This window comes from Zootoca vivipara, chromosome 13 (assembly GCF_965207765.1).
Source record: "Zootoca vivipara chromosome 13, rZooViv2.hap1.1, whole genome shotgun sequence".
NCBI classification, from domain to species: domain Eukaryota; kingdom Metazoa; phylum Chordata; class Lepidosauria; order Squamata; family Lacertidae; genus Zootoca; species Zootoca vivipara.
The window spans coordinates 44,956,561-44,969,890 of record NC_142596.1 but is presented as its reverse complement, the minus strand read 5'-3'; the positions used below and the strand labels follow the sequence as shown (position 1 = coordinate 44,969,890).

At 44.1% G+C, this 13,330-nt stretch overlaps 1 protein-coding gene across 2 annotated transcripts in view; it reads right to left on the bottom strand.

Annotated features, from left to right (window-relative positions):
• Window positions 1–13,080, bottom strand: part of ZC3H7A (zinc finger CCCH-type containing 7A) — a 29,422-nt gene extending 16,342 nt beyond the window's left edge. The window contains exons 1-10 of one of the 2 annotated variants that reach the window (XM_035131160.3): window positions 12,921–13,080; window positions 8,030–8,133; window positions 6,972–7,011; window positions 5,618–5,815; window positions 4,002–4,160; window positions 3,511–3,591; window positions 3,389–3,427; window positions 3,042–3,075; window positions 1,479–1,750; window positions 269–476 (exon numbers count right to left, since the gene is read on the bottom strand). In XM_035131160.3, coding sequence (XP_034987051.1) covers window positions 269–476; window positions 1,479–1,750; window positions 3,042–3,075; window positions 3,389–3,427; window positions 3,511–3,591; window positions 4,002–4,160; window positions 5,618–5,815; window positions 6,972–7,011; window positions 8,030–8,097 — 1,099 coding nt within the window. In that variant the 5' untranslated portion in view covers window positions 8,098–8,133; window positions 12,921–13,080. The remainder of the gene's footprint in view (window positions 1–268; window positions 477–1,478; window positions 1,751–3,041; window positions 3,076–3,388; window positions 3,428–3,510; window positions 3,592–4,001; window positions 4,161–5,617; window positions 5,816–6,971; window positions 7,012–8,029; window positions 8,134–12,920) is intronic. The other variant, XM_088657074.1, reaches the window with a different exon arrangement.
• Between the last annotated feature and the right edge of the window lie 250 nt (window positions 13,081–13,330).

The following is a 13,330-nucleotide window of genomic DNA, read 5'->3' as shown; positions in this document are numbered from 1 at the left end:
CTGCCAGTCAGGGTAGAGAATACAGAGCTGCTAGATGGGCCAATGGTCTAAATCAGTAAAAGGCAGATTCCTCTCCTCCCAATCCAAAATGGCAACAACAGTGAACTACTTCACAATTCTGTTAAGAAGAGGAGATTGCAAAGCATTCTGCTACATTAGAAATTATGGACACTGGATCCAATGTTCTACTATTTCTTAGTAAGACAAAGGCTGCTTGGATTATACAGGCTTCACCTAACAGCATTTGGTTAGTTAAGCCTAGCCTTACCTCTTTTGGAATCACTGATTGAGAAAGTAGTTAAAGAGGAACAAAAGCTGTCCAGGCCAGAAACCAAAGGCTGGGAATACATTTCTGAAAAAGAGGCAGCAGGAACAAATCCAGGCCCAACTGACAATGTCCCGAGCAAAGGGGTAGAGAAAGGTATGCTGGGAGCCATGGTGGCTGTTGGGATGGCTCCTCGGACAACCGTGTTGGGCTAGGAAGAGAGAAGAAAGTTATTTGCTACTAAATGCAGGTAGCCGATCTTCCACTTTTAGTGATCTGGTTGTTGTTTTAAGCTTTCTCTACTGAAGTGGTCCTAGAGCTGGCCTATACATGGAATTATTTTCATCATGGGAATCGGCATCTGCTGGCTGCCATGGCTGGGAGTGAGGAAGTTGACAACAGGAGTGGCACCAACTCGAGTTCCCGTTCATGATATCACAGGGCAGAGCACTTGCTTCACATGCAGAGAGTCCAAAGCTCAATCTCTAGCATACTCCAATTTGAAAAAAGACAGGTAGCAGAATTTGTAGAAGATCCTCCTCTGCCAGAGGCCTAGGAGAACTGCTGCCAATCAGTAGAAAGCTTTAGGTTGAAAACATCAAAGCCCTGACTCCGTATAAACCAGATTCTTACACCCATATTCCAGGGGAGGTGGTAGAACTCTTCCCTTTCCCACAGTGACAAAGGACCTGTCCCTGAAATCATCTGCTTAGAAGATTCCGAATAGCATATTCTATAAAAGATCTGTGACCCCAGAGAGCTGCTGCCAGTTAGAGCAGACAATTCTGGGCTAGATCATCCAGCAGTATGATTAAATTTAATGCAGTTTCAAGGAGGGAATGCCCTGTGGCAAAACTGAAAAGCAGGCCGGCTCCAACAAACCAATGTTTGTTGCCAACTTGCAAATATTTATGAATTCATGCTTCAATAAACGGCAACAGCAGCAACAGGACTAGGTGGAGTCAGCAGCACTACTTTAAAATATGCTTTAAAACACTGTAACTTTGTACAAAGCAGCCTCGAAATACAGCAAGATTAATACTTAAGCTTAAGTAATTTTTAATACCAAACCTCTTGCTCTACTGACACACTTAAAGGGACATCAGTCTGAAGGTATCACAATTTAAGGCTGCAGTCCTGGAAACAGCAACACATGCGTATAACACTGTGTTCCTTCCGTTGTTTTTATAAGAATAAATGGAAGCCGACTCACCATGACACTTTCCCCAGAATCAGAAACGGAATCAAGCAACTCATCTAGCTCATCTCCAATGATATCATCTCCATCCATGCAGTCTAAACAGACTTCAGGTACAATGAAAGACCCTCCATTTGCCAGCGAGGTGGCAGCGAGTGAACTCTTCTCGGCTGGAAGGGTGATCAGAGACGCCATTGGCAATGGAGACAGGTCGCTTGACACTTCAGGTGTAAAACTGGAAGGGGAGGAGGAGGAAGAAAGAATCTTTTCCTTCCAATTGGAAAAATCTGAAACAGATTTCGATCAGGGAAGAGAGGCATCTTAGAACAGGGATTCTCAGGGATGGAGGCAAACCTCCCAAAGGAGGCACAGAAAAGAAAAAGCTTTGGAAGCTGTCTACCAATGGAAGCTGGTCCATGAGAGCAAATGGGTCACTGTCCCACCAACCTCAACCTGCCCTCTCCTGTATGCCTTCGATGAAGAATCCATGGGTGGTGCTGACTGTCCGCTTCCTCCTCCTTAGTCTCAGTGTTGCCCTGGGAGTACTAAGGGGGAAGGGCAAAGCTAAAATTAACTGACTCTGCCTGTCATTAACTCTGGCTCCACCTAATGTTTTCCTCCCTGCCTTCTGCCATAGCCAATGGGCACAAGACACCATTGCTACCGTCTCCTTCCTGGACCCTCATGACATGGCATGGCCTAACCTGTGGGCTAAAGGCCAGCCTGGCCCCAGGCTGCTTCTCTCTCTGCCTCCAGCAACAATCAAAGCGACCCAGGAGTCTGTACACCCCACTTGTCATGCCAATTTTCAACCATTCACGGAAAACGGGCCACTGGCAATCATCAAACACGCATAGAGCTTAAATTGCAAAACTCTTCTGAACCCCTCTGCCTCAGCTAGGGACTAATTTCCAAGGTCCTAAAAGAGGAAAAGAGGGTGACGTTTTATGAATGGGAAAGAAGTGCAGCATGTGAATGTCTTCCCTCAGAACAGAGGCACGGCCATATTGTTTAGGTCAGGCACCCCCAAACTGCGGCCCTCCAGATGTTTTGGCCTACAACTCCCATGATCCCTAGCTAAGAGGACCAGTGGTCAGGGATGATGGGAATTGTAGTCCAAAACATCTGGAGGACCGAAGTTTGGGGATGCCTGGTTTAGGTGGCCAGGCTCACGGGCAAGCTTGGCTAGCACTTAAGAGAACACAGACATTTGAGCAACGCATGTCAAGGGGGAACATCTCAAGGAACACATCCACAGGGAGCCTATGCATTTGGCAGGTGCATTCAGAGACAGATAACGTCTCGTATATTTCAGCCAATCATCAGGGGATCAGGAGCAATCTGCTTGCCTATCTGGAAGACAATGTACAGTATCAGCAATCTACAAGCTGGGAGGATGTAAGGGTTTCTCCCTCACAGTGGAAAAAGCGAAAAAGCGAGACTAACTACCATGGAGATTCCCCAAATGAAGAAAAAGCAGGCAGGACACAGCTCCTGAGAGCTGTCTGAAACGGAATGCGACCACGTTGAAAGCAGAACTTTTATATAACATTCCCCTTTAAATCCAGGAAGCCTCACCTGATTCAATATCTTCTATAGAAGTATTTGAACTCTGCAAGCAAGCAAAATATCTGTCATCAGGAAGTTTGCACAGCAAATGCCTCAGGCAGGCATTTTTCTTTTAAAACGCAAGCACACAGGCTACTAGGAACCCAAAGGCCACTTACTCTGCATGCTTACACCAAATCAAAGCTTACATCAAAATAATTTTTGCACTGTTCTATAACCTTGGTTCCAACCCAAATACTTGTAAGATTAAAGGGAATCATCAATCTCTTTTTAAGAGTTGCATTTTCAATGTACGGACAGGAAAACGAATTCCAGCAAAAGAACTCACTTCACACATGGAAAGCACAATGCCTTACCTTACTGGATACTTCTCCAGAAACAGGGTTTGGGGAAGGCTGCAATTAAGCATACCACCATAAATTACCAACACAGAAGAGAAAGCTTACAAAACCAGTATGTAAAAAATGCTTCTACTTACTTTTGCTCTAACGTAGGCTTTTCTTATTTTTAATCCAAGTTTCTGAGCAAGTTCTTGGGTTAATTTTATTACACTTTCGTCCTGTTTTTTTTAAAAAAAGATAATCCAGTCTAAGGAACTTCTGCATAGAAAGGTTCTCAAGTTTTTCATGCAGCAGTGTAACCCACAAATACCCCCACCCTTACTCACTAGCACGTGATCCAAGACTTTGCCTGCAACCTCTGTCTCAGGATTCTACAGGGGTGGAAAGGGTGGGGGAAAGTGCCACATGACATCATACACTCGCCAAAGGCTAAGTGTGAGGTGCTTGATAGCCAGACATACTTACTGGATTACTGCTACGCTAAAAGTCTATGAACAAACTCCCAAGTTTCCCTAATAGGGCAACACCCAGGAAAAATATTCCACTGCACATTGTTCCCACAACACAGGCAATGACCATTGAATGCCATTTCATTTGCCAACACAGTACCGGTACGTGATCTGCTTACTTGCGGCACTGCGAGAGAGCACTTAGCCACTGCATCATAGGCCTCCTTGTATCTTCCCAGTTCTTTTAAGGCTTTAGATTTCCGGTAGAGAGCTCTGAAATTGTTTTCGTTCAGTTTTAAAACTATCCCACAATCTTCCAAAACTTTATCATGCAAGCCCTGCAACAAACAAACAGGCTTATATTCACTACTAGAATTAAAGACTGAAGAAATGCAATTGCGTCTGGGGCGGCATTGGGGGGGGGGAGAAACACAATATACCACATACTATTTTCCAGACCAGGGCTGGGGAACCTCTGGCTCTCTGGGTGATGCTGAACTACAACTCCCATCAGCCAATGGCCAAGAGTGATGGGAGTTGTAGTTTTTGAGAACATCTGGAGGACCAATGGTTCCCCACGCCTGTTTTAGGTGGTGCATAGGGTGGCAACATGTGGAAGACCAGGGAGGGAAATGAACCATAGAAATGCTGGATGTCTGAGTTCTTCTGATCTCAAAAAGATAAGTGGTATTTCATGTTGTGAAACCCCAGCTAAGCTTTCTACCTCCATCACTTAGCAGTTAAGTATGAAGCAAGAATCTGACAGCTTTCAGGAGATCAAAGTTATATTCCTGGGCTGGATCATAAATTAAAATCCAGCTCCATGAGAGGTACCACGGGGTCCCCAAGAGGCTAAACTAGGTGCAATTTTTTAAAAAATAAAATAAACTTTCTTGTTTTCAAAAAGCAATAGTTACAATCAATTAAAAAATAGAGCCATAACATCGTTCCAGTTGTCTTATTCCCCTCCCCCGCCACCCTCCCCCCTCCCCCCTTTGACTTCTCAACCTTTTCTGAGCTTATCCGTTTTTCTCCGTCTATTATCTACATACCTTACTCTTATGTTTACAATAATTTCATATAAATTTTTTAACATCTATCAATTTCCTACATTCTATCACCTCTATACATTACTTCGATTTGCTATTTCTATATAGAACCTTTAAGTATCTGAAATGAGATTTGGTTTTTCTAGTTTGTCTTGTACATAGTCTGTGAATGGTTTCCAATTATTTTTTTATTCTTCTATTTTTATTCCTTTAATTTCTTCATATTTTATCACCAGATTATAATAACTAAATAATTTTTGTTGCCATTCTTCTTTACTCGGAACGTTTATGGCCTTCCAATTTTTTGCGATCAGTACTCTTGCGGCAGCTACAGCGTAACTTATGCAACATCTATCCCTGGGTTTGACATTGTCTGGTAACATTCCTAAGAGGAATAATTTGGGGCATTTCTTGAATGAATATTTCAAAATTTTCTTTAGCTCTTTATAGCTCATTTCCCAAAACACCCTGATTTTATTACAATTCCACCATATATGTATGTATGATCCAATTTCCTGATTGCATTTAGATGCAATTTTTTTTAAAAAAGCCTCTGCGACAACATAGCTGGCCAGTCTACCCTTCAAGGTGTTCCTTAAGCTGCTGACCAACCATCCCTCAATAGCTTTTCAGAAAGGAAATTCAGCTCTTGATCAAGCTTGGAAACATCCACCCAGTTTCTTAAGACTGCACTTATTAATATAAAAAATTCTTTTCCACCCTTCTGGTGTCCACACACCACTCACCTTCTTTGAATAACATGCTATGCGATTAACATGCAGCTTCTCTAATATTTCATCAGAAATGTGAATCCCTTCAGAATTGGCATAATCTGCTATGTTTAAGGCTTCTGAGTAATGGTTCAGCGATCCTTCCCACTTGCCTTCACGGTACTCATCGTTCCCTTCGTTAAACAGATTTTTAACAAGCTCTCGTATAAATATCTGAAACACATTTTAAAAAATAAAATAAATTTATTCGATTTCTTACTTGCCCTGCACTGTGAGGTCCCAGGGGCAGGTTACAACAGTACAATAATACAATTATAAAAATAATAATAATCAAGACAATTCCAAACAAAAACAAGACAAAATTATACAGATTATACAAGGGAGGTTGGTCCCCAAAACAAAACATTTTAACTATCAAAGGTGAGGTTAAAGAGGTGCGTCTTCATCAGAAGCTGTAGAATAAAGATGCTACTCGCCTCTGCAAAGAGAACATTTCACAATTTTGTGTTATGTGCTCCTAGGCAGATTCATACCTTCAAAAATGCAATAGTCACCTTCTAAAGTAGCACTAGCTGTCTTTCCCCCCCAAACAGCACCAGCTGTTTACCAGCCCCTTCTGATGCAATTATGACTGAAGTCCCTTAGCAGGAACTGCTGACAAAGCAGTCGAGCAAAAAAAAAAGGAGATAAAAAAGGTAAAAACAACCGCACAGGCTCAGGCTCAGGGCCTCTGCCATGGTTTAGGTTTACCTTGCCTGGGCCGGTTCACTCCAGTGGGAAGCCCTCCATTGGTTGGATCGAGCACGTGCGTGAGCGCACATGGCTGCGGTTTCTGGCGTCTGCGTATGCACAGACGCGGTTTTTGGCACCGCGGAAGCGAGTCCCTGCACCGTGCCGGTTTAGCACAGAGATTCATTGAGCGGGCAGCTCAATTCGGGGGCGGCTTGTGGGCTGGTTAAACAACCCCCGTGGGCCACTTGTGGCCCATGGGCCTTAGATTGCCTACCCCTGGTTTAGGAGAAGTGACTTGAGGTTCTAGGACAGAAGAAAGGCAATACACTAGGAAGGGAACCTTTTATAGAACAAGGCCAAATTCCCTGCAATACACCAAACCTTTGACATTTGTTGCCTATTTTCTACATCACAGCAAGAGGCACATTGCTATCCTCACAGTCGTGCTCTGGATTACATCTCTCCCAGTGAGCTGCCTCACATCAAACTGGGACAGTGATGTTTTTCACCAAGCATGACCAAACAATAAAGGACTAATTTAAATCATGTTTTACAAGTCCAAAGAAAGTAATGACTCCCACCCACTGCAGAGTCCCCTATGTCTCTGGTAGAGAAGTTCATAAACGAACAGCATTACCTCATATTGTTCTTGAGTCCCTGGGTAAGGTAAAGTAGACCTGGGGGGGGGGGGTAAAACACAAACAGAGCGTCAGATCTTACCCAGGTCTTGTTCAAAGACCTAAAAACTTGCCAGTCATAGCAATGGTAATACATAAATGTTTCCATTCTTAAAGGTAATGCATTTCTCATCAACTGACTTTCCAGTCTCTGCAACTTAAATCATCTTCTGGGCTCGAATTCCTGCAATCTACAGAGTCCAGAGTTTATCCTTCAACTGATCAGTTAGGCTTTAATACAGGCATACGCAACCTTCAGTCCTCCCAGATGTTTTCGACTACAATTCCCATCATCCCTGACCACTGGTCCTGTTAGCTAGGATCATGGGAGTTATAGGCCAAAACATCTGGCGGGCCAAAGGTTGCCTATGCCTGCTTTAATGGGTCAGAAGACTGTGGAGCTTTTAAAATGCAATCAATTATCATAGCTACACTCTGGAATCCACTGCAATAGTAACCTAAGTTCTTGCCAGTGGCAAAATGGGTCCTGAAGTAGCACTGGGTCTGACAGGTATATTCCCAAGTAAGTGAGCACATGATTGCAACCTAAGGGACATTCTTCTCAAAGGCACATGGGACACAGACAGTTTCAAGCATTGCGCTGCTCATGTGTTTATTCTAAAAGGGCAAAGCTCGCTAATTGTTTGATATGACAACCCCCCCCCCTTTTCTAAAGCATCATGTTAATTTAAACCAGGGGTCAGTAAACTTTTTCAGCAGGGGGCTGGTCCACTGTCCCTCAGACCTTGTGGGGGGCCGGACTATTTTTTTTGGGGGGGGGGGGAATGAACGAATTCCTATGCCCCACAAATAACCCAGAGATGCATTTTAAATAAAATGGCACATTCTACTCATGTGAAAACATGCTGATTCCCGGACCGTCCGTGGGTCGTATTTAGAAGGCGATTGGGCCGCATCTGGCCCCCGGGCCTTAGTTTGGGAACCCCTTATTTAAACCAATGCTATCAACCAAACATAACCCATCCACCACACAGGTTTCCAGTCACCAAGGTCTTACTGTATAAACTGCAGCCCTTTCTTAATCTCCTGCAGTCTGATGCTTCTATCCACGGAAACATTGGACATGTTATCATGAACACCCAATTCTTCAGCGTGCAGCTTCTGCAACAGAAATGACAGCGGGTCATTGGCTTGTATATCAAGCTGTTGGGAGTAATTTATGGACGAGAAGTACAATTTTAATCTCTGAAAAATACAGGCTATAGGTTAGTCCACTAAACCAAAGCTTGGTGTTACAGGAATTAGCCTAGCCCAGGCATCCCCAAACTGCGGCCCTCCAGATGCTTTGGCCTACAACTCCCATGATCCCTAGCTAACAGGACCAGTGGTCAGGGAAGATGGGAATTGTAGTCCAAAACATCTGGAGGGCCGAAGTTTGGGGATGCCTGGCCTAGCCTCTCTCCTGAGCTTGTGTGCTTCCCCCCACGCCCTTCCTCTTCAGGCACAGCCGCAAGAAGGAATGTGGAAGCTTTCGCTGCAATTTCTGAGTGACCACAGTTTGCCATGTTGCTCAAATTCTGAAGAACTGTGGTTAGTTTAACTGCAATTAGTAAAAAGAATGCAACTTCAAACCATTAATACAATTCATTAACCATAGTTAGGGGTCAGAAGATAATGTTCAACTGCAGTTAATCTCCTCCCTGCAGAAAGCCTAGGCTTGTTGTGACACTAAACCATGGTTTACCTTTACATGTGAAGACAGCCTATGTGTTCACAAAATATAAGTACAGTAGATAACTTTTAAAAGGAATTCGGCTTAACACATGACACCACCCAAAAGCACAGAGATACAGATACACCAAACAGATTTTAAAAAAAGACTCCAGAACTGTCCATTGGACAAAAATCAATTAAATCTCATGTAATTAATTTCTTCCCAATGCACGAAAGCAACAACATAGCAGACAGTTCCAGAATGATCAACAAGAGATTGGTATGGTCTCCTTGCACATCACAATACAACCAAGTTAATGACAACTTTGGTCTCTTTGTTCCTCCTTACAAGTTACACAAGAGAAACAACCCGCAATCCATGGCTTATCATTATATCAAACCAGGGATCATGATTTGTTTCATTCTAAACAAACTACATTAGTAAGCAGACTCAGAATGCACCCCAACTGCCTCTACCCAAGCATGCTCTTCAGTAGTACCTGGAAAGGTGGGGAAGGAAAAATACCTCTCAGTGTAGAAACAGGTAGAAACAGTAAACTGTCCCCAGCAGACTCAGACTCTCCCCATTAGCAAAGAAAGAACCATTAAATTTGGTGTACATGAAAACTGGGCCAATGAAATATTTCTGAAGTGCAACCATAAGTAGTAGCACAATGGAATGAATCATTATAAAGCAGTGTTTCTAAATCGGTCGGTGTATGAAGATCATGGGGAGAGGGGTGTTTATGTTTCTAAAAATATGTGCAATATAAATAAAAAATTAAGTCACAAGATTTAAATCCATTTCATAAAATAAAATAAAATAGGTGAGCCAGGTTTAAAAGGGTGTGTGGGATTTTTTATGATAGCTAAAGGGGAGGCAAGGGGTAGAAACACTGATTTTAGAGAGAACAAATTATCTGCAATTATACATATCTGGTTTGGATAGAAATTCTGACTTTCAAGCTTAGGGTAAGAACTGACTTGTCAGGAATTGACAGCAGTCTCAGTTCCAAATTAAATTCCAAAGCAGTCTCTACCACATGGAGCCATCAATGCCAACTGATTGAATTAGCAATGATTAGTAGATACCGGTACTCAGAAATCCTACACCTGCTTTTCTGCACACATCACAAGAATTCTGAGTTGTTTCTTAGAATTGCACTGGAATTCCTCATGCTGAGAGACTTCATGGAAGAAGGCAGGCAACAGTAAACACCAGACCCTCAACCACTAGATGGGCTGCTACAATCCCCTGTATAGAATTATTGTGCTTGTAATTATAAAATCATTGACAATTCCTAGGCAAACAATCACAAGAAAGAGCAGCACCAAAAAAATTAAGAGTATCAGAAAGCAGCACATTGAGAAGAGTCACTTTTTATTCCATTATTGCAAAAACAAATTTTTTTGGGGGGGGGGCCTGCATAACCCTGTTAACTATCAAGAGAGAGGAACTATGCCTGACAACGGGAATGTTTTGATGCAAGCAACCTGTTACCCATTTTGAGATAGGAAAATAATAATAATAATCCCATGAAAGGTCTGCCCCTGCATATATTCAGTTTTAATGGAGAACAGCAGCATCAAAAAAATGAGCTGAAAGAGAAGCCTGAGAGATGGGCAAAGTATATTTTTTACAGCTTCAGTTTATTGTGCGGCAATTGCTAAAGCAGTTTCTATTTCAGTTTTGCTTCCTATACAATTCAGTATGCTTTTGTTGTCAACATATGGACAATCCAGAGCACATGACGTATGCTGGCCTCATTTTACTTAAGTTTATAAGTTGCCTTGCTGCCAAAAGGTGCCCACACAGCAGTATACAACATGACATAAATACACTTATTTCACTTCTACCTCACATTTAAGGCAATACAACAATGGAATAAGGAAACATGTCAGGCAAAATTATATGGAAGAGGCCAGCAATAAAACAAATAAAAAGCTTGGTGGAATAAAATAGTATTTCCCTATGAGAAAGGGAGTAAAATGAAATACTTGGGGATGGAAGTCCACTTGTGGGGCCACCAATGAAACCTAATCAACATCAGAGGAAGGCCAAACAGTACATGAAGTGTCACAATAAAAAAATTGCAATTACAAAATATTTTAGTTTACATACAGTGGCACCTCTACTTACAAATAACTCTACTTACGAATTTTTCTACTTACAAATGGAGCTCCGTCCGCCATCTTGGATGCAGTTTAGATAGGATTTTTTCTACTTACGAATTTTTAGATAGGGTTGCTTCGACTTATGAATTTTTTCTCCCAATGCATTCCTATGGGATTCGACTTACAATTTTTTTCGACTTACAAATGTGTGTTCGGAACGCATTAAATTCGTAAGTAGAGGTACCACTGTACATGCTAAAAATAAACAGAACCTGAGCAGCAAAAGTAAGCCTGCTGAACAAAGTAACAACCAGTCAAGAGGGAATTAAATTATTCCAAACAATGGAAGTGGGTTTTAACTGATTATCAAAATGACAACAAATGGGAGGTGGGATGGAGAGGCAGGTGCATCTCACAGGACACGGAGCTGAAGCTTGGGTGCCACAACCCAAAGGGTCCCCATGAACACAGATCTCTCTTCAATCTAATCTTACAGGAGGGAATTGGTTCCAGTAACAAGGTAATGAAAATGGGATCAGCAAGGTCAAAAGAATAACAAGCAAGCAGTAAAGGTACAGTAAGAATGAGAAGAATTGGGCCATCAGCTAACACCTTTCTTTCTAATGGGGAATACAGATACGGAAATGCTGCGGAAGGGACTCAGACATCTCAGATCTCCCCACAATTTAAGCCACAGCTACCTTTCTAGGCCAGGCATCCCCAAACTGCGGCCCTCCAGATGTTTTGGCCTACAACTCCCATGATCCCTAGCTAACAGGACCATTGGTCAGGGAAATTGGGAATTGTAGTCCCAAACATCTGGAGGGCCAAAGTTTGGGGATGCCTGTTCTAGGCCATAAAATCATGAAAACTGAACTGGTGGGAGAAACAGAGGGGTTGGATGGAAGCCACAACAACAGAGAGTAGACCTACAGAAACTTCAAAGCTCACTGTGAGCACCTGCATATTGGTTGTAGAAAGTCTCTGTGCCTGCTATTAAATGTAGCAGTTTTGAGCTACTGATGAAAACTCAAGCATTCAACCAAATTCTATTATGTTGGTCTCTTTTATGCCAGTCACTCAGGTAGAAGTTTCGGGAACTTAAAAGTTCATCCTCTTTGAAGATCCAGAGCCTCCATGGGCTGCTATTCCCACCACTTCCATCTGGGAGGAGTAACATACAAGCACCTAGTACCCTAGTAGGCATAGGCAAACTCCGGGACTACAATTCCCATCACTGGTCCTGTTGACTAGGGATGGTGGGAATTGTAGTCCCAAACATCTGGAGAGCTGGAGTTTGCTTGTGCCTGCCCTAGTACGGTACTGTATTTATCTTTCTGCCAAACAGCCCTGCAAACTCCTACTAGTGTTCTTCCACACGGTGTACACCCCTTTTAATAAATTTCCTTTCTGCATCTCCAGCCTCCAGAATAACTTTGCGGACAAGGCGCGGGCATTCAGCTCATTCAACCAAACGCCCTCCTGGCACCTTCAAGGAAGGCGGAGAGGAGGTTTGGCAGCAAACATAGCTCCCGCTACACTTATTAAGGACGCGCGCCCGGAAACAAATCTGCCATCGCCTCCAAGGTGCCAACTAGACCTCGGGGCGGTTCTTCTTCTTCGGCCTCGCCCGGATTTGAGCTTCCGCGCGGGAATGCCAAGCACCATCCCGGCTCCCTCCCCCAAACCAACAGATCCTCTTGACCCGTCAAACCAAGGAGCACCATGTCGCGCGCGCCTCCGGAAGGGCAAGATCCAGGCTCAGGAAGGCTTGTGCCGCTGCTATTATTATTATTATTATTATTATTATATATATATATATATATATATATATATATATATATATATATATATATATATAGTGTGTGTGTGTGTCCCTCCCCACTAAATCTGGACATTATTTAAGGCCTGTCTCCTCCTCCTCCTGCCCCCTTCCTCTTTCCTTGGGGCCACAGACACCCCTTTCCCTTCCCAAAGAGCGACAAGGGGGCAGCTCATGAGCCTCGTCCACCTCCCCGCCCCCAGCCCCGGCCCGAGGCGGAGCCGCGCCACCATCCCGCTCCCTCGCAGGCCTTGCCGGGTGATGAAGGCCTCCCCTTGCCTCGGGGCGCGGGCCTCACCTGCTCCCTCAGGCCAGGAGGCCGTGTAGCTGCTCCTGCTACTGCTGCTGAGGAGGCGAAGACAGCGCGGCGGAGGCACGACGAGCCAGGCCCCTTTCTCTGCCTCTCCGTCTCTCTCTCTCTCTCCGCGCTTCCTTCCTCTGGCGTGCCTTTCCGGCCTAGGGCCCCCGGCTCCTCTCGCCCGCAGCGCCCTCTACCGCTCGGAGGCCGCTTGGCGGCGCCACAATGAGGGAGCCTCCTCCAAGCGCGGCTTCGGCTGATTGGACGAGGCGGTGAGCGACGTAGACCTCTATGGGAGGCGGGGCCTCGGACGCCGCTCTCTCTTTCCCCTCACAGAGATGCTGCCGCTTCCCATTGGCTGCCGTTCGCTCCCCAGGGCACGCCTCCGCTGCCTCGTTCGCTGCCTCCTC